Source organism: Somniosus microcephalus, chromosome 6, assembly GCF_052327205.1.
Source record: "Somniosus microcephalus isolate GS21.2 chromosome 6, FLI_Smic_1.0, whole genome shotgun sequence".
NCBI lineage: Eukaryota > Metazoa > Chordata > Chondrichthyes > Squaliformes > Somniosidae > Somniosus > Somniosus microcephalus.
Genome location: NC_140992.1, coordinates 111,601,766 through 111,623,482, shown reverse-complemented (window position 1 = coordinate 111,623,482; position 21,717 = coordinate 111,601,766). Strand labels below are relative to the sequence as shown.

The window sequence follows — 21,717 nt, the reverse complement described above, 5'->3', positions numbered from 1 at the left end:
ATAGAAAAATGCCCCAAGATATTTCACAGAGGTGTGAGGAAAAACCAGTAGCAGAAACACAATCATGAGGGCTTTCCATTAGATCCCTGGGTCCACAGCTAATTACCAGGACATTGGGCAGGTAAAGGCACGCTCTGGCTGATAAGGAGCAGCGGCTCACACATGTGAATGATCTGAGACATTGGGGATCATTTTAACCCCCCAAGAGCGGGTGGGTTTGGGTCGGGTGAGAAGTTGAACATTTTTAAATTTCAAATCCGACCCCAACCCGCCTCGACCCCGCTCACTTCCAGTTTTAACAGAGGTGGGATGGGGGATGGGAGACCAATCCGCTTTTGGGAGGCTGGCCGGTTGGTTGCTGTGTTTAAGGAGGCTGCGTACCTCCATTTTAACAAACTTTTTATTTTTAACTCATGTCAGCTGGGTTTCCCTGGCCTCGGGAAACCCGGCAGGTAAAAGGAGGCGAGAAAGGCAGGATCAGTAAGATAAGTGTCTTTACAGCACTGCTTGTGTGCCTGGAGGAGCAGGAGTCTTTCCCACCCACCCCCACCCCCGGCCCAACAAGCATACCTGCTTCCAGCTCCACAATCTTCGACTCTCCCCCCGGGATCTCCCCACCTCCCCGTGATCTCTCCCTCCCCTAACCACACTCTCTCCACACTGTGATCTCTTCCCCCACCACCCCCGGCCACCATCTGCGTCCTTACCATGCTTTCCCCCCCCACAACCTTACTCCCTGTTCGCGATCTCTCCCCACCGACCACAAGACCGCCCATCATGACCTCTCTCCCCCCATCTGCAATCTCTAACCTCCCCGACCACCATCTGCCCCCAGACCATGGTCTCCCCCCATGATCATTCCTCCCGATCACGATCTCTCCTCCCATCCACGATCTCTCCCTCCCGAGCAAGAGACCCCCCTCCCCCACCCCCAATCGCAATCTCCCCCTCCCTTGTTGCAGCCGTGGCTCTGTGGTAGGACTCTTGCCTCTGAGTCAGGAGGTTGTGGGTTCAAGAAACTCCAGAAACTTGAGCACAAAAATCTAGACTGACACTCCAGTGCAGTACTGAGGGAGTGCAGCACTGTCGGAGGTGCCATCTTTCAGCTGAGATGCTAAACTGAGGCCCTGTCTGCTCTCTCAGGTGGGTGTAAAAGATTCCATGGCACTATTTTGAAGAAGAGCAGAGGAGTTCTTCTTAGTGTCCTGGCTGATATTTATCCCTCAATCAACATCACTAAAAAAACAGATTATCTGGTCATTATCACATTGCTGTATGTGGGATCTTGCTGTGTGCAAATTGGCTGCTGTGTTTCCTACATTACAACAATGACTACACTTCAAAAAGTACTTCATTGGCTGTAAAATGCTTTGGGACGACCTGAGGTAGTGTAAGGTGTTATGTAAATGCAAATCTTTCTTTCTTTCTCTTAAAAAATGTAATTGTATTTGCCCCAAAAACTCCATGTGGCAAAGCATCCCATGCTCAACCAACTCTGTGAGTAAAGAAATTTCTCCTATCCTCTCCTCACTCTCAGTGACAATTGTAAATTGACGACTCCATATCACCAACTCCTGATTCACCCAATCAAAACCATTGAAAAGACAGCTACTAAATCTGCCCTGCTGCGGCCCTTGGATGCGGCCTTGTACCTCAGGCTTTCCCACCCGGCAGTCAGGCAGCCTGTCAATCAGGCTGGCTGTCAGGTGGGAAACCTGCAGAAAACATTTGAAAGGCGTCCTGCAGTTAATATCCGCAGGACATCCGGGAAACTCTACTTCCGGGTTTTCCATCCAGAACTCCTCCCCCTACTACGAACGCGCCTGCCCGTAAATATAGGGGCCATTGAACCTGTGAACCTGAGAACAATTTCTGGAACTAGACCCCCAAAGTGTAACAATGATGTCTCAATAGTCACTTGTGATAAAACATTCCATGTGGGAAAAACAATCCTCGAACTTCCCGTTTCATTCTTCTAGTGATAATCCTCACTCTCTGTCCCCTTGTTACCGATCTGCCAACCAATGGAAACAATCTTGCACTACTGACCATCTCAAAACCTTTCATCATTTTGAAAGCCTCTATTAAGTTCCCTCTTAACCATCTCTGTTCTGGTGAAAATGCCACAATTCCTTGAGCCTTTCTCATTCCTGGAATATATAGAAAGAACATTAAAGTCATAGAGAGCATACAGCACAGATTCATTAGGATGATGCCAGGGATGGGAAACTATATTTATAAAGAGAGACTTGAGACACTGGGACAACTTCCATTGGAGCAGGGAAGGGTAAAAGGAGATCTAATGGAGCGTTTTCAAATTATGAAGGGCTTTAATTGGTTGAATTAGGAAAGATTATTTCCTCTGGTTGGGGAAGTCAGTGATGAGGGATCATCAACTTAAAAAGGTCACTAAGAGATGAGGAGAGAGGTTAGATGAAACTTCATGGTGGGAGTTGTTGGAGCAGGGAGGGTTTTGCCACAAGTGGTATTTGGGGCAAAGGCCATTGATGTGCCTCAATAATTCCGAGACTCGATGTTAGCGAAACAAAACAAGGCTTTTATTAACTTAGAAAGTAACACGTAAGAGAGAGAGGTATCTTCCTTCTGGAGACTGAGGCCAGACTGAGCTAGCTTACAAAAGGGGCCAGGTATGGGCGGAGCCCTACACACACAGCACATTCCAGCACATTCCAATAAACAATACAAAGAGGACTGGGGGAAGGGAAATGACACTGAAACCGACCACAGTCACAGGCAGTGATGAATGGAATATTTCATCACATTCACCCCTTCTATAGATTTAGTCTGTTCGGGGGTTTGATAGTCCTCTGCGACCGACGTGGCTGTTGTGGTGCCGCGGGTGTCGGCTGGGTGTCCCCGGTAGTCTCCTGGGTCTCTGCCGGGGGTGCCGCCAGGGTTGTTGAAGGGGTAGTTGGTGGGGGTGCCGTTGGTCGATGTTCTTCCGGGGGTGATGAAAGAGTAGTGGGTGGGTAAGAGTTGCTGTGATCGTTGTTGCTGCTATTGCCGTGGTTGTTGTCGATGCCGGCTGGGGCGACGTCTTTTATGGACACGGTGTCCTCCCTTCCGTCGGCGTGCCGGACATATGCGTATTGGGGGTTGGCGTGGAGTAGGTGTACTGGCTCCACGAGAGGGTCCGTCTTGTGGCCCCTCACATGCCTTCGCACGAGTACTGGACCTGGGGTGGAGAGCCATGACGGCATGGATACGCCTGAGGTGGATTTCCGGGGAAAGACAAACATTCGTTCATGAGGCGTGGCATTAGTGGCCGTACACAATAGCGACCGTATCGAATGGAGCACATCCGAGAGGACTTCCTGCCAGTGGGAGATAGGGAGGCCCTTGGTCCTTAGAGCATGAGTGACTGCTTTCCATACTGTCCTGTTCTCTCGCTCCACTTGGCCGTTACCCCGGGGGTTGTAGCTGGTGGTACGGCTCGTGGCGATCCCCTTGGACAGCATGTACTGGCGTAGCTCTTCACTCATGAAGGACGCCCCCCTATCCGTATGGATGTAGCTCGGCATACCGAACAGGCAGAACAGGCTGTTGAGGCATTTAATGACCGTGGCGCTGGTCATGTCTGGGCAGGGGAAGGCGAATGGGAACCGGGAGTATTCGTCCACAATGTTCAGGAAGTAAACATTGCGGTCAACGGATGGGAGGGGGCCCTTGAAATCTAAGCTGAGCCGCTCAAAGGGCCGTGTAGCTTTGATTAAGTGGGCTCTATCTGGGCGGTAGAACCGAGGCTTGCACTCAGCGCAAGTGCGGCAGTTCCTGGTTAGAGACCGAACTTCCTCAATCGAGTAGGGTAAGTTATGGGACTTTATGAAGTGGAACAGCCGCGTGACCCCTGGGTGGCAGAAGTCGTTGTGGAGGGTCTGTAGCCGATCCCCGGTGGCGCTGGCACACATCCCTCGTGAGAGGGCGTCAGGGGATTCGTTAAGGGCCCCTGGCCGGTAAATGATGTCGTACTCGAAGGTGGAGAGCTCGATCCGCCACCTAAGAATCTTATCATTTTTAATCTTCCCCCTCTGTTTATTAGTGAACATAAACGCTACCGACCGCTGGTCGGTAAGTAGGGTGAAGCGTTTGCCGGCTAGGTAGTGGCGCCAGTGGCGCACTGCCTCCACGATGGCTTGGGCCTCCTTTTCCATGGAGGAGTGTCTGATCTCGGGCCCTTGGAGGGTCCTCGAGAAGAAAGCTACGGGCCGCCCCGCCTGGTTGAGGGTGGCCGCCAAGGCGAAGTCAGACGCATCACTTTCCACTTGAAATGGAGTGTTCTCGTCCACTGCCTGTGGCGTGGCCCGCTCAATATCCTGCTTAATGCTTTTGAAGGCGGCGTGGGCCTCAGCAGAGAGCGGAAAAGAGGATGCTTTCAAGAGGGGGCGGGCTTTGTCGGAGTAGTTGGGGACCCATTGGGAATAATAAGAAAATAACCCCAGGCACCTTTTCAGGGCTTTGGGAGTGTTGGGCAGGGGCAGCTCCCGTAGGGGGCGCAATCGGTCGGGGTCTGGTCCGATTTCCCCATTCTCCACCACGCTGCCTAGTATGCAGAGGCGCGTGGTGTTGAAAACACACTTGTCCTCGTTGTAGGTGAGGTTGAGTTTTTGTGCGGTTTCCAGGAACCTCTCGAGGTTCGAGTCATGATCCTGCTGATTGTGGCCGCAGATGGTGACGTTGTCGAGGTAGGGGAAGGTTGCCTGCAAGTGGTGGTCATCGACCATGCGGTCCATCTCCCTCTGAAAAACCGAGACCCCATTCGTCACCCCAAAGGGGACTCTGAGGAATTGGTAGAGGCGTCCGTTCGCCTCGAAGGCGGTGTACGGGCGGTCCTCTGGTCTGATAGGGAGCTGGTGGTACGCTGACTTGAGGTCGATGGTGGAGAACACCCGGTATTGGGCGATTTGGTTCACCATTTCTGATATGCGGGGTAGCGGGTAGGCGTCTAGTTGGGTGTACCTGTTGATCGTTTGACTATAGTCGATCACCATCCGTTTCTTCTCGCTACCCCTTACCACTACCACTTGGGCGTGCCACAGGCTGTTGCTGCGTTCAATAATGCGCTCTTTCAGGAGCCTGTCTACCTCGGTCGCGATAAACCGCCTGTCCTCCCAGCTGTACCTCCTGCTTTTGGTCGCTATTGGCCGGCAGTTAGGGGTAAGGTTCGCGAATAGCGAAGGCGGCTTTACCTTCAGGGTAGCCAGACCGCACACTGTGAGGGGCGGCTGGGACCCACCGTACTTGAGCGTGATGCTTTGGTGGTTGCACTGGAAATCCAGGCCCAAGATCACGCTCGCACATAGGTTCTTCATGATTAATACTTTAAAATTATCGTATACAGTTCCGTTAACGCCCAATTGTACCGTGCAGTAACCCAGAATGGTCGATGTCTGGGTTTTATCAGCCATAGAGATGGTACCCTGAGCAGGGACCACCTTTAGGGAGAGTTGCTGTGCCAGTTCAGGGTGGATAAAACTCTCCGTGCTTCCACTGTCAATTAAACATTTAACCCGGCACCCGTTTACCTCGATGTCCACCATTGATTTGGATAGCGGGTGCGGCCTGGTCTGGTCCACTGTGACCGATGCCACTGTAGGGCCCTGATCGATACAAGATGGCGTCCACGCTGTCTGCTCATAAGATGGCGGACCCCACGAGGTCGGGCAAGATGGCGTCCAAGATGGCCGCTCCCACGGCGCACACGCGGCGGTGGCGGGTTTTCCGGCGGTTGGTTTTCCGGCGGGGTTCCCTCTGCACACCTTCCTGAAGTGCCCCTTCTTACCGCACTTAAAGCAGGTGGTGCCTTTCGCCGGGCACAGGTTTCTGGTGTGTTTTGGCTGCCTGCAGAAGTAGCAGTTGGGTCCCTGACGCGTCGCGGCTGTCGTAGGGCTTCTGGGGGGAGAGCGGGGCCCCGCCGGTGTCGGGCTGCCGGGCGGGGAAGATGCCTTCCAAGATGGCGGCGCCCTCGGTGCACACGTGGCGGCGTGGACGGCGCGGGCTGAAGAGTAGGCGTCCGAGTTTCTCTGGGCCACATCCAGGGATCGCGCGGTGTCCGCAGCCTGTTTCAGGTCCAACCCCGTTTTTTCCAGCAGTCTTTGCCGGATGTAAGAGGAGCTGAGGCCTGTGATAAAGGCATCGCGAACAAGCTCGTCAGTGTACACTGCGGCTTTTACATCTCGGCACTTGCAGTCTTTGCCAAGCATTTTCAGGGTGCTTAGGAACTCCTCCACCGATTCCCCAGGTCGCTGTGCGCGAGTAGCGAGCAGATGCCTAGCATACACCTCATTCGTAGGCTGCTGGTAATGCGCCTTTAAGATGTCGCAGGCGGCCAGGTACGTATCGGCGTCTTGGATGAGGGGGTAAACCCGGTGGCTTACCCAATTCCGCAGAATTCCGAGTCTCATCCTCGCAGCGTCCGTAGCGTCTTTGACGGCTGCGGAATTGTCCAGGAAGAATTCCATACACTCAAACCAGTGTCCGAAGCGTGCTGATGCGATGGGAGCATGTTGATCCAAATCCAAACGTTCGGGTTTCAGGAGTTGATCCATAGTGTTGAAAAATAAGTTAATAAAATTGATGTGCCTCAATAATTCCGAGGCTCGATGTTAGCGAAACAAAACAAGGCTTTTATTAACTTAGAAAGTAACACGTAAGAGAGAGAGGTATCTTCCTTCTGGAGACTGAGGCCAGACTGAGCTAGCTTACAAAAGGGGCCAGGTATGGGCGGAGCCCTACACACACAGCACATTCCAGCACATTCCAATAAACAATACAATGAGGACTGGGGGAAGGGAAATGACACTGAAACCGACCACAGTCACAGGCAGTGATGAATGGAATATTTCATCACAGCCATTGCATTTTTTAAGGTAGAATTGGACAAATATTTGAAGCAGAGGAAGATACTGGGCTGTAGGTGGGGGTGAGGGGCAGGGAGGGCAAGGGGAGGGGAGCACAGGGAGGTGGGATTAGTTCTGATAAAGAGCCAGCACAGGCACTATGGGCTGGATGGCCTCTTTCTGTGCTGTAAACTTCTGCAACTCTATGGATTTATCTCTGAAGACTCTGGCAAGATGCAGTTAACTTGTTTCACTTGGATTGCACTGTGATTCGATGTAGATGGGCTCAGGATGTAATTATGGACCAGGTATATAAAGGGATCAGGGATAAGCTAAACTGGACATTTGATTAATCTTAGATGCATATGGCAGAAATCCTGTCTAATCTAATATACAAGCGAGGGAAAGGGATGAAGAATGGTCTGATACCCTTAACATATTCCGACCAAATACCAGAAGCTCCAAGGGTATATTCTATCATCTGGCGCCTTGCCTGATTGTGTTTACTGGGAGAGGAGTTGAGGCAGTGGTTGATGGTTTGCAGCTCGTTTGTCATATCATGGGTCAAGTCATGTTACTATCACTACTTTGTGTAGAAGATGTCCCGACGGCTTTGACTTAAAGGCAAGAAACAGAACTTAGCTCCAGCAATCAAATTATACCGAGTTTTGGGTAATTTCACAAAGCTGCTAGATTCAATTAAAAACTGAACCCTGACCAAAAACCGGCTCTGTGCATTGATGTCACCAGGCTTATTTGGTCTTTTGGTACCAATACCACTTTACGAAGAATCCAGTGAAGCCCACACACCTTAGTATGTGACACATTCCTTGTGTGATACTCTTAATCCATCCTCTCGTATTACTGACCCAACTTGTGTTAAACAATTCCAAATGTCAACCCAAGTTTGGAAAGACAGGATCTAGAATAGCGCTGGTGAACATTTTGCACAGTTTACAGGGCTAGTGATAAATTCTGAAAGTGATAATGAAGAGGTCTGGAGCTCAGGGGGAACTGCCATTCCTCGGCTGCTGACACGGTGATGAGCAGCCTGCAGGGGAGAGAAAATGGAGCAGACAAAGAGGAAACCTGATGGAAATGGAGAGTCAAAGTCAGCCTGAGGAAGAAAATGAAAAATCCTAGCGCTGGGTCCTAAAACAGGACATGGCCGTTTGGGCCTATTGCCGAATTCCTATTCCAACACTTTCACGATGACACTATTCCTCCGTACCTTTGTCAGGTTGTGGCTTTGTGACTTCCCCCCATCCCATGCCTGCGCCTCTGACCCTGGCTGATTTTACATGTCAGGTTCATTTGAACATTTTTTACACGCCCTGATGGGATTCCTGCTGGTGTCGGATAGCCTGCCTAGGGGGAAGAAGGAAAATCCTTGCTGTAGGCCTCAGGAGCCAAACCAGCAACTCTTGGGGAAGCTAAAGAAATTATAACATCACACAAAAAAATGAAAGAAAGAACTTGCATTTATATCATTGCCTTTCACAGTCTCAGGATGTCGCAAAGTGCTGTACAGCCAATGAAGTGTAGTCACTGTTGTAATACAAGAAACGTGGCAGCTAATTTCTGCAAAGAAAGATCCCACAACCAGCAATAAGGTGATGACCATATATCTGTTTTTTAGTGATGTTGGTTGAGGGATAAATATTGGCCAGGACTCCAGGGAGAGCCTCCCTGCTCTTCTTCGACTAGTGCCGTGGGATCTTTTACGTCCACCAATAGAGGGCCGACAGGGCCTCGGTTTACCGTCTCATCTGAAAGACAGCACCTCCGGCCGTGCAGCACCACTTCAGTACTGCAGTGAAGTGGCAGCTCAGATTACGTGCTCAAGTTTGGGGCTTGAACACATAACCTTCTGATACCAGAGATGGGAGTACTACCACTGAGCAAAGACTGACAGCTGTAAAAAAGAAAGCTGGGGCAGAGTGGGTGTATCCTCCTCCACATACCATAGCAAAACTGTACGCCAAGAATGGACGGCGTTCCTAGTGTCCAGTGTTGCTATGAAGCAAATTGGGAGAAATTTGTCGTATGACGTATTCCCATCATTACTCTTGGGTGTATGATAGCGTAATGGTTAAATTACTGGACTAGTAATCCACAGACTTGGTCCAATAATGCAGAAAAAGTAAGCTCAACTCCCACCATGAATATTAATGTTTTTTAGTTGCATAGACTAGGCTGGTATTCCCTTGAGTATAGAAGATTCAGAGATGATCTAATTGAAGTGTTTAAGATGATAGGGTAGATAGAGTGAAACTATTTCCTCTGGTGGGAGAGTCTAGAACAAGGGGGCAGAACCGTAAAATTAGAGCTCAGCTGTTCAGGGGTGGGTGATGTCAGGAAGCACTTCTTCACACAAAGGGTAATTGGAATCTGGAAGCCTATCTCCCAAAAAGCTGTTCAGGATGTAGATCAATTGAAAATTTCTACACTGAGGTTGATAGATTTTTGTTAGGCAAGGGTAATAAGGGTTACGGAACCAAGGTGGGTAGATGGAGTTAAGATACAGATCAGCCATGACCTAATTGAATGGCGGATCAGGCTCGAGGGGCTGAATGGCCTCCCCCTGTTCCTATGTACTCTCTACCCATCCATATTTAGCCAGACGTATTTAACACGCAACGTCATGTGTGACAGGAAATCCGAGAAGTGGTGGCAGGTGGCAGGGAGCCAGGGGAACAGGTCCCCACCCAATTTGTCATCCCATCCAACTGGAGTCTTGACAGGGAGCCAGGGGAACACCAGAGGAAAATCGGGCCCTTTTGCCCCACCAGGCATGCCACGACCTGTGACAACACAAACCTGGTCGATAAACAAAACTGAAGAGGATGACGTGCTTCCCATTTAACAGGCCAACAAAAAACATATTTACCAAAGGTGATTTCAATCAAATATTAACAAGGAAAACACACAGATCAAATGGTCGGTCAGTGGTGAAGTGGAGACCCTGAACAAAGCTGATTGAACACGACATTCTCTTGAGCTGTGACTGTTGTAAGAGGAACATGAAATGTAGCCGCTCTCCATGGCCTGTCACAGTTAGAACTCATCCATATCCTTCCATTATTAATTTATTGGCGCGTGCTTTAGTAGGAGCTCAGGCACTGTGCAACAACAGCCTAGATTTGTCAGCCTGGGCTAAACTGTAAAGTCTGTGGGTTGTGCAGTTAATAAATACACAGACTTCAGAAGTAACAAACAAACAGGTCTTTACTATTCGAAGGTCCGGGCGAATCTGCCCCAGCAATCCTGCCACAACACTTATATACTGGTGTGGTCACTATCGGTATTACAGTATACAGAAGCCAAACAAATAGTGCCACACCTAAAGTAGTTCCCTTAAAGGTGAACGGTTACATTCAATAGTTCCCTTAAAGATAGACGGGTACATACACTACATAAACACTGTACTTCTGTCATGAGAAGTTATTCAGGGTGTGGTCTCCTGGCCTGGCCAGCTTTGCTCCTACCCCTACCACCATCGCTCATAGACATTGCTAATTCCTGAAGTGATATTCCATGTCTTTGCCCTGATCACTACTACTTGCTTTACCTCATCTTCTCTCCTACTCTTTTCCTGCAGCCCGACGACCCTCCAAGCACTCTGCGTTGATCCAACCCTGGCCTCTTATGCATCCCCCACTCCCTTCGTCCCACCATGCCTTCAGCTGACTAGGCCCTAAGTTCTAGAATTCCCTCTCTCCACCTCTCCAAATCTCTCTCCTCCTTTAAGACACTCCTTAAAGCCTACCCCTTTGACCAAGCTTTTGGTCGCCTGTCCTAATATCTAATTATAGAATCATAGAATGATACAGCACAGCCCATCATGTCTGTGGTGGCTCTTTGAAAGAGCTCTCCATTTAGTCCCGCTCCCCTGCTCTTTCCCCATAGCCCTGCAAATGTTTCCACTTCAAGTATTTATCCAATTCTCTTTTGAAAGTTATTATTGAATCTGTTTCCACCACCCTTTCAGGCAGTGCATTCCAGATCATAACAACTCGCTGCGTAAAATGTTTCTCCTCATGTCACCTCTGGTTCTTTTGCCAATTACCCTAAATCTGTGTCCTCTGGTTACCGACCCTTCTGTCACTGGAAACAGGTTCTCCTTATTTACTCTATCAAAATCCTTCATTACTTTGAACATCTCTATCAAATCTCTCTGTAACCTTCTCTGCTGTAAAGAGAACACCCTCTCTAAGGCCCTGACATCCTTCGTAAAGTATGGTGCCCAGAATTGGCCACAATACTCCAGCTGAGGCCGAACCAGTGTTTTATAAAGGTTCAGCATAACTTCCTTGCTTTTGTACTCCACTCTTCTATTAATAAAGTCAAGGATCCTGTATGCTTTTTTAACAGCCTTCTCAACTTGTCCTCCTACCTTCAAAGATTTGTATACATACACCCCCAGGTCTTGTTGTTCCTGCACCCCTTTTAAAATTGTACCATTTATGTGGTTCGATGTCAAATTTTGTTTGATAATGCTCCTGTTAAGTGACTTCGGATGTTTTACTACGTTAAAGGCACTATATAAATGCAGGTTGTTGTTGTTGTACATTGGCAGTGCCCTGTCCCCTGAGCCTAGGATCAACACTTGGGTTTCTCAATAAAACTAAACGTTAGCACTGCTCGCCATCTCGATCAGTGCACGCGCTCCAGCCAATCCCAAAAAGCAACAGTGGCACCACAAAGCAAATCCACTCCGACACTGATTAAATAAGCATCCACTGCAGTACATCCCAACATTCCCACCGGTCACCAGCAACGTCCCCATAGCACTCTGTAAGGCTCTCTCCATATCCAGCAGGGTCACTGGGTAGTGATCAGGACCACAATCCTGGTTGTTTTAATTCAAGGGCACTGAGGCCGGTTTTTGCATCCTCACCCCAAGAATTGAAACTGGGCCCTTCTGCCCCGTGTTGCTAGGATACGCAACACCTTCACCAACGAGCTCCAATAGCTTCAGTTCAGGAAGGACAGACATGGGTCCTTCAATGCTGGCAGCTGTGGTGTATGTGCCTTTAAGAGCAATTATGGTGTATGTGCCTTTAAGAGCCCCAGGTGTGTGTAATGCCGGTAATTGCCACTTGGGCTATATAAGCCTGTGTATTGTGTATATCCTTTAGAAACCCCCCCCAGACTTGCTTAGTAAATACCTATGAACCAACTCCTGTCTTCAGTGTCTTTATCTACACACGGACACTACAGTGGCGACGAAGTGGAAACGGACTTACCTGCAATTCGGCAGCACCTCAAGGACATCGATTCCTCCAGCGTCCAGAAGACTCAAGGAAGTAAGAGAAACTGTGGTTTCACCAGCTGGCCAAGCTGGTGACAGGTACTGCGCTAATCCTTCCTGGGCGTCAGGCTGGAGCTCCAGCGGCGGGCTCTACAGCTGAGACAGGCAGCGAAATCGGAGGCAAGCAATAACGGACTGGGAGGGTGCACTCGAGAGACGGCCGACGCGGCAAGCAGGTCAGCGTTTAGACCTCCGTCGGGAACGAGTCTCCAACAGTGAATAAACGGAAACCACAGTAAATCAGCGTTGTTATCGGTAGCAGCGGCGGGAAAGCGCGGGAAGCACCATATCGTTGCTACAGAGAGAAAAAAAAAAGCGCGGGAAGCACCATATCTTTTCTGAAATGCCTAAATCTGGTAATATTGAGGCTTTTGATGGCGAAATAGAAGATTGGACCACATACGTGGAAAGAGTAGAGGTTTATTGCACTGCAAATGGAATAACAGATGAAAAAAAAGCTTCAGTACTTCTGAACTTAATGGGCGCGAAGACATACGGGCTGTTACGAAATTTAATCACTCCAGCCAAACCAAAGGACAAGACTTTTAAAGAAATTGTTGATACCCTGCAGGAGCATTTAAACCCAACACCGCTGCTGATAGCGGAACGATTCAAGTTCTTCAAGAGAAATCAACACAAGAATGAAAGTAACGCTGATTACCTAACCGAATTAAGAAAGCTATCAAAGTACTGCCAATTCGGAGCAGGACTATCGGATTATCTTCGAGACAAATTTGTTTGCGGTCTCTTAAGTGAAGGAACACAAAAAAGACTGCTTTCTGAAAAAGATTTAACATTGGACAAAGCTTTCAGTATGGCTGTATCATACGAAGCAGCAGCAAAAGGAGCTGCAGAGATACAACAAGAGACACAGGACTTCAGCACCCATAAAATGACACAGGAGTTCGGAAGATGTTATCGCTGCGGCAGATCCACCCATAACCAGAGGGACTGCTGGTTCAAGGGCAAAGCATGCAGGCAATGTGGTAAGATTGGACACATTGCACGGGTATGCCAATCTGGACAAAATAAATCCACTGACAGAAAACAAAAAATCAATAAAGAAAAGTACAGGAAGGTACAAATGATGACGGACAATAGCTCTGAAGACCAGAATAGCGATAGCGACTCCGGAAACAAGAGACTAAGCTGTCTCAAATTACATAATGTACTTGCCAAAGAGGATTACCAAACCATTTGGGTTACCCTCACAATAGCAGGGTCCCCAGTTAAAATGGAGCTAGATACAGGATCAGCTCTAACCATAATAAATCGACGAGATTACGAGAGGCTATTTTCGCATATACCTCTAAAAGACACATCCATTATCTTAAAAACATATACGGGGCAGAAAGTCTACCCCAAAGGAAAAATAAGGGTGCCTGTGGTATACAACGGCAAAGAAATACAAAAGTTGTATTTATACATTCTACAAGATGGTGGTCCACCGTTGTTGGAACGTGAATGGATAAGGAAGATACGTTTAGACTGGCACTCCATTCAGGCACTGACGGTGACCAGTAAGGAAAAAAACAATGATGACATCATACCTGAACGATTAAAAGACATCTTGGCCAACGCCAAAGAAGTGTTTCAAGAGAAACTAGGAACCTTGAAAGGCATCACCGCCTCAATAAAAGTGGAAGATACAGCAATTCCAAAATTTTTTAAGGCAAGACCGGTGCCATACGCAATACGTCCGGCAGTCGAGGCAGAGCTGAAGAATTTGGAAAAGGCAGGCGTATTATCCAAAATAGATTGGAGCGAATGGGCAACACCCATCGTTCCAGTCATGAAAAAAACATTGAAAAATAACTCTGAGGAACAGAAAAAAATTCGCATCTGTGGGGACTTTAAGGTGACTGTAAACCCGGTCCTTCACATGGTACAGTATCCTCTTCCGAGGATAGAAGATATTTTCGCCTCACTATCCGGAGGGAAACGTTTCACAAAAATTGACTTGGCACAGGCATATCTACAGATGGAGGTTGAGGAGACCTCTAAAAAGTATCTCACAATAAACACACACAAAGGTCTGTACGAGTACAATCGACTGGTTTTTGGAATAGCATCAGCTCCAGCTATCTGGCAAAGAGCTAGGGAGCAAGTCCTGCAAGGGATTCCGGGGACTCAATGCTACCTAGACGACATCCTTATAACAGGAGAAAACGACAACGAGCACCTTGCCAATTTGGAGCAGGTGCTCACTAGGCTGAAAGAACGGGGCCTACGAGCAAATCGCCCCAAGTGCGAATTTTTCCAAAATCAAATATCATATTGTGGCCACATAATTAATAAGGAAGGGTTGCATAAGTCACCTGAAAAAATTGAAGCAGTTATAAAAGCCCCAGCACCTGAAAATGTTTCACAATTAAGGTCATTCCTGGGATTAATAAATTACTATCATAAATTTTTACCGAACTTATCAACTATTCTACACCCTCTTAATGATCTTCTACAGACAGGAGTGATTTGGAAATGGAACGAAGACTGTAAACGTGCCTTCCATAAATGTAAAGACTTAATCACATCCGAGAAAATTTTGGCTCATTACAACCCATCACTACCAATCAGACTGGCGTGCGATGCATCCCCTTACGGCATAGGAGCGGTATTGTCCCATAGATTCCCTGATGGCTCGGAACGGCCGATAGCTTTTGCGTCACGCTCATTGAACTCAGCTGAGCGTAACTATGCCCAGATAGACAGGGAAGCACTCAGCCTGGTATGGGGAGTGAAGAAATTCAACCATTACCTACACGGACAAAAATTTACCTTGCTGACTGACCATCAACCCCTCATCTCCATATTCAGCCCTAAAAAAGGTGTCCCCATTATGACGGCACAAAGACTACAGAGGTGGTCCCTTTTTCTAGGGGCACACCAATACAACATTGAATACAAAGTGTCAAAACAGCATGGGAATGCTGACGGTTTATCACGCCTACCGTTGCCAACGATAGAAGAGGCACCTACAGTAGACCCAGTAGAGATATTCCACTCTACCATAGTGGAATGTCTACCGGTGACAAATTCTGCCATTGAAAGGGAGACAAGAAATGACCCTACTCTCTCACGGGTCTACGATTTAACAGTGAAGGGATGGCCAGCACATGGCGAACCACTGTTGCCAGCATTCTCGCAAAGAAGAGAACAGCTGTCAGTGTGCCGAGGAACCTTGATGTGTGGATCCAGAGTGGTGATTCCGCCCAAACTCCAGGATAAAGTGCTAAAGGAGCTTCACGAGGGGCATCTGGGTGGAGTGAAAATGAAGAACCTAGCTAGGGCGTTTGTATGGTGGCCAGGTATCGATGGAGACATCGAAGACATGACCAAGAGCTGCCTAGGATGCCAGAAGGTCCAAAATGCTCCGCCACAGGCCCCTCTACATCCATGGGAGTGGCCCTCATCTCCCTGGCAAAGGGTGCACATCGACTTTGCTGGTCCATTTATGGACTCAATGTTCTTAATCGCAGTTGATGCACACTCCAAGTGGCCGGAGGTAATAAAGATGTCCTCCAGCACCACGGAAATAACCATCACAGTATTAAGGACCATATTTGCCAGGAATGGGCTGCCGGAGCAGAAATGTTCTGATAATGGACCGCAATTTGTGTCCGAAGAATTCAGAAAGTTCTTAAAGAACAATGGGGTAAAGCACTACACGTCCGCCCCATACCATCCCGCCACCAATGGATTGGCTGAAAGGTTTGTCCAGACCTTCAAGAAGGCCATCAAGGCCATGGGTAATGAAGACATAAAACTTCAGCACAAGGTGGATAACTTCTTATTTGCATATAGGAATGCAACGCATATGGTTACTAACCAAACTCCCGCCATGATGTTCTACAATAGAAACCTAAGATGCCGGCTGGATTTGGTCAAGCCCAACATCCGAAGGGACGTGGAGAACCGACAGTTTCAGGGCATGAATGAAAGGCCAACTAGGGCCTTCCAGATAGGCCAACCGGTTTTGGCCCTGGACTACCGTACCGAGAAATGGCAGCCTGGAACTATCTGCACACGATTAGGACCACTGATGTATACCGTGGACATCGGAGACAGCATAATAAGGCGCCATGCTGACCAAATCATCAAGTCATCCGAAAAGGGACAACCTACACCACCACTCTATACATCTAACGATGAAGTAGAGATACCCATATCTACCTCCGATCCGGGGATACTGGAGCCCGATGAACCCGACACTGGCCTTCAAGCTGAATCAGCCTTGCCAGAAGAACCTACTACACCACCAGAAACTACTACACCCCCGAGGCGTTATCCGGACCGAGTCAGGAAGCCTCCTGAGAGACTAACTTATAATTAATTAATACAGCAATGTATATTATTTTGCATATAACATGTAATTAATAATTACTTAAAATATGATGTACTAGTTAGCTAGAAGGGGAGGAATTGTGGTGTATGTGCCTTTAAGAGCCCCAGGTGTGCGTAATGCCGGTAATTGCCACTTGGGCTATATAAGCCTGTGTATTGTGTATATCCTTTAGAAACCCCCCCCAGACTTGCTTAGTAAATACCTATGAACCAACTCCTGTCTTCAGTGTCTTTATCTACACACGGACACTACAGCAGCCATTTCAAATTACAGTCGAAAAACGTGCCTGTTATATCACACATTTGGATGTTCCTTACCATTTTCTCGATCTGCCTCAAGTACTTGGCACACTCCACATTTCCATTGTAGTCTGCCAGCTCTGCGGCAGTATAGCCATCATCATCTCGAATGGTGGGGTCCACACGATTCATGACTAGGATCTGGCAACACTGAAATTCAGGAAGGAGAGTGTGATGGGATGGATCGAGGAAGGTCATGACATCTGAGCAGAAACTACTCCACAGTATTCTACAGTTTCTATTCTTGCCTCAACTGGCAGGGCCCATTGGATGAAAGGCTAGTGTTCTCCTAACAGAGCAGCCAGCGACTCTTCAGAGAGAGTTGTCAGAACCACCCCAATACATCTGTCTCTCCCTCCCCTAATACATCTGTCCATCCCTCCGCCAATACATCTGCCTCTCCTTCCCCATACGTCTGTCTCTTCCTCCCCTAATACATTTGTCTCTCCCTCCCCTGAAACATCTGTCTCTCTCTCTCTCCTCTAATACAGCTGTCTCTCCCACTTTAATAGACCTGCAAGCACCTACGGATTGGACTCACAGAACTCTGGTACTCTATATTGGACTCCACCTCAGTCGTTTAATCTCCTTCCACAGGCCGTGTATTATATACCATATCACAGACCTTTCCCCATCCCCTTAATTTCCTTCCAAAGTGTAAGCCTGGCCTTGTTTGTTTCACTCTGGTTTCTGAGTCAGAAGACTGTGGGATCCAGGACCTGAAAAGGCAATCTAAGCTGACACTTTCAGATGAAGGATGAGCTCTGAATTTTCTCCCTTCTGGAGGTTATGAAGATCAGGCAATCAGGGTGGGCAGCGAAGCGATTTGGGGTGGGGCCCAGTCGCACTGGATCTCTGCAAATTCAGCGGAAAATGGGGAGACTGAACACAAGGAGCAGAGCGAGCAATGGCTGATGGGGACGCAGCAACATCATGCTAAACCTATATCTTATGCTAAACCTGTATAAAACATTAGTTCAGCCCCAGCTGGAGTATTGTGTCCAATTCTGGGCACCACACTTTAGGAAGGACTTGAAGTCTTTGGAGAGGGTGCAGAAGAGATTTGCTAGAATGGTTCCAGGGATGAGGGAATACAGTTACGTGGATAAACTGGAGAAGGTGGGGTTGTTCTCCTTGGAGTAGAGAAGGCTAAGAGGAGATTTGATAGAGTTGTTTACAAACATGAAGGATTTAGATTGAGTCAATAAAAAGAAATGTTTCCAATGGTTGAAGGGTCGATAACGAGAGCACACAGATTTAAGGTGATTGGCAAAAACATGACACGAGCATGAGACATGAGCAAAAACTTTATTACACAACAAGTGGTTAGGATTTGGAATGCACTGCCTGATAGAGTGGTGGATACAGATTCAATCGCAGCCTTCAAAAGGGAATTGGATACATACTTGAAGGAGAAAAATTGCAGGGATATGGGGAAAGAGCAGGGAGCAGGGTTAACTGGATTGCTCTTCGAAAGAGCCAATGTAGACTTGATGGGCCAAATGGCCTCCTTCCATGCTGTACACGGTGTATAATCAACATCGGGAATGTAAGAATTTCTTTGAAGATCTTCAGTCAGCACAGCAGCTGCACTTGCACTGTGACCATGGCAATATCCCTCCCCATCACCCACCTGAGACACCAAGAAAAATGCTTGCATGAAATACGTTGATGCCCTTGGCCTCAGGTCAGAGGTCTAGCCATGGTGTGGGTGGAAGTTCAGTCCCTCGGAGGCTGCCACAGGAACTTCAACCTATTGGATCAAGACCCCTTCGTCACTGTTTAGGATAGAAGCTGAAAATCCCACGGAACTATTTGAAGAAGAACAGGAACCTGGCCAACAGTTGTCCCTCAACCAACACTGTAGTGTCCGCGTATCAATAACACACGGACTGCAGGAGAACGGCAATAAGAGGTGTTTACTGAACAGAGGGTATGCTGGAACTGAAAGTACAGAAGCCTGCTACGGCTTTATATACAGGTGTGGTCACTGCCGGTACTACAGTATAAAAGCAGTTCTCTCTTAAAGGTACATACACAACAATTCCTCCCCTTTTAGATAAACAGTACATAACATTCATTTAACAATTGAATAATAACTAATTACAATTACAATTTTCTTTGTACTATATACATCAGCTGAAAGTAATCATTTATAAATTCAGTCTTTGAGGAGGCTTCCTGATCCTGTCTGGATAGCGCCTTTCTCGAGTATCCTGTTCTTGCGGCAGAGTCAATTCTGGCTCATTGTCATTGGTTGGTTCGTCAGCTTCCAATACCACTGATTCTGAGGTAGACGCAATCTGTACTTCGGGTTCATCACCAGGTGCGCATGCTCGTGGTATGGGTTTGACTTGTCCCTGTGACTCTAGAATCTGGTCAGCATGGTATCTCACGATGCTCTTTCCAACGTCCACTGTGTACATTAGTGGTCCCTGCCGTGTGCATATCGTTCCTGGCTGCCATTTTTCTGTTCGGTAGTCGCGGGCCAAGACTGGTTGCCCTATCTTGAAGCTCCTGGTTGGCTTTTCATTGATGTGCTGGAATTGCTTATTCTCAACATCTCGTCTTATGTTTGGTTTGAGCAAGTCCAGGCAACATCTTAACCCGCGGTTAAAGAACATCATGGCTGGAGCTTGGTTGGTGACTGCATGTGTCGCATTTCGGTAAGCAAACAAGAAATTATCCACCTTGTGTTGCAGTGGTATGTTGTCATTATACATCGCCTTTATTGCTTTTTTAAAGGTTTGAACAAACCTCTCAACCAATCCATTTGTGGCTGGATGATATGGGGCAGATGTGTAATGCTTTACCCCATTATTCCTCAAAAACCTCCGGAAATCCTCGGACACAAACTGTGGGCCATTGTCGGAGCAAATCTGTTCTGGCAAGCCATTCCTGGCGAAGATGGTCCGTAGGACTGCAATAGTTTTCTCTGTGGTGGTGGAGGACATTTTGATGACCTCAGGCCATTTCGAATGTGCATCCACAGCGATTAAAAACATTGAGTACATAAATGGACCAGCAAAATCAATGTGTACCCGTTGCCATGGAGATGAGGGCCACTCCCATGGGTGTAGCGGGGCCTGTGGTGGAGCGTTTTGGACTTTCTGGCATCCTGTGCATCTCTTGGTCATTTCTTCGATTTCTTTATCGATTCCCGGCCACCACACAAACGCCCTGGCTAGGCTCTTCATTTTTACCCCTCCCAGATGACCCTCATGAAGCTCATTGAGCATTCTTTCTCTCAACTTGGGTGGAATTACCACTCGGGATCCACACATCAAGGTCCCCCAGCACACTGACAGCTGTTCTCTCCTTGGTGAGAATGCTGGCAACAGTGAGCTGCCATGTGCTGGCCATCCCTTCACCGTCAAATCATAGACCCGAGAGAGTGTCAGGTCATTTCGGGTTTCCTTCTCTATACTTGAGTTTGTAACAGGTAGACATTCGACTATGGTTGAATGGAATATCTCAACAGGGTCCACTGCAGGTGCTTCCTCCACCGTAGGCAGTGGCAGGCGCGACAGCCCATCAGCGTTTCCATGCTGTTTCGTGCCCTTATACTCTATGTCGTATTGATGTGCGCCTCGAAAAAGGGACCATCTTTGCAGCCGTTGCGCCGTCATCACCGGAACACCCTTCTTTGGGTTAAAAATGGAGACAAGAGGCTGGTGATCAGTCAGTAAGGTGAATTTCTGCCCGTGCAGATAGTGATTGAACATCTTTACCCCCCACACCAGGCTGAGGGCCTCCCTGTCAATCTGGGCATAGGTACGCTCAGCTGAAGTTAACGAGCGTGACGCAAAGGCTATTGGCCTCTCTGAACCGTCAAGGAATTTGTGCGACAGCACCGCTCCAATGCCGTAGGGAGACGCATCACATGCCAACCGAATCGGTAGTGATGGATTGTAGTGGGCCAATACTTCTTTTGAAGTGATTAGGCATTTACATTTCTGAAAGGCACGCTTACACTCATCACTTCATTTCCATGCTACTCCAGTTTGAAGCAGGGCATTCAGTGGGTGCAGAATTGTAGACAAATTTGACAAGAACTTATGATAGTAGTTCACTAACCCGAGAAACGACCTCAGTTGTGATACATTTTCCGGTGCTGGAGCCTTGACTACTGCCTCAATCTTGTCTGGGGACTTATGTAACCCCTCTTCATCAATCACGTGGCCACAATACGAGATTTGTTTCCTGAAAAACTCACATTTGGGGTGGTTGGCTCATAGCCCATATTCTTGTAATCTAGTGAGCACCTGCTCCAGGTTGGCAAGGTGTTCACTGTCATTTCCGCCCGTAACCAGGGTGTCGTCCAAATAACACTGGGTCCCCGAGATCCCTTGCAGGACTTGTTCCATCGCTCTCTGCCAAATTGCCGGAGCTGATGCTACCCCGAATACCAGTCGGTTGTACTGGTAAAGACCTTTGTGAGTGTTTATCGTGAGGTATTTTCTAGATGATTCATCTACCTCCATTTGTAGATACGCTTGGGCCAGATCAATCTTCGTAAAGCGTTTCCCTCCAGATAGTGAGGCAAAAATATCTTCTATCCGCGGAAGTGGATATTGTACTGTGTGAAGGACTGGGTTCACAGTTACCTTAAAGTCCCCACAGATGCGAACCTTCTTCGGTTCCCCAGGCGTGCTGCTCAATGATTTCTTCATTACAGGAATGATGGGTGTGGCCCACTCGCTCCAGTCCACCTTGGACAGCACACCCGCACGCTCCAGACTCTCCAGCTCTGCTTCGACGGCTGGGCGGATCGCATACGGTACCGGTCTGGCCTTAAAAAAATTTGGGTTTGCGTTATCTTCAATTTTTATCATTGCCGTTACGCCTTTTACAGTCCCAAGTCTTTGCTGGAACACCTCTTTCGCGTCAGTTAGAATTTTTGAC

General features: G+C 48.1%; 1 protein-coding gene across 7 annotated transcripts in view; it reads right to left on the bottom strand.

Moving 5' to 3' along the window:
* The window catches only part of LOC147115992 (espin-like), a 470,195-nt gene that overhangs the window by 210,100 nt on the left and 238,378 nt on the right, over positions 1 to 21,717 (bottom strand). For 6 of the 7 annotated variants that reach the window (XR_015078729.1, XR_015078728.1, XM_085990693.1 and 3 more), the window contains one exon: positions 16,831 to 16,962. The exons of the other annotated variant lie outside the window; for it this stretch is intronic. Coding sequence is in view for 4 of the 6 variants with exons in the window: in XM_085990693.1 (XP_085846819.1) it covers positions 16,831 to 16,962 (132 nt within the window). In the remaining 2 variants the exon portion in view is untranslated. The remainder of the gene's footprint in view (positions 1 to 16,830; positions 16,963 to 21,717) is intronic. 7 annotated transcript variants of the gene reach the window in all.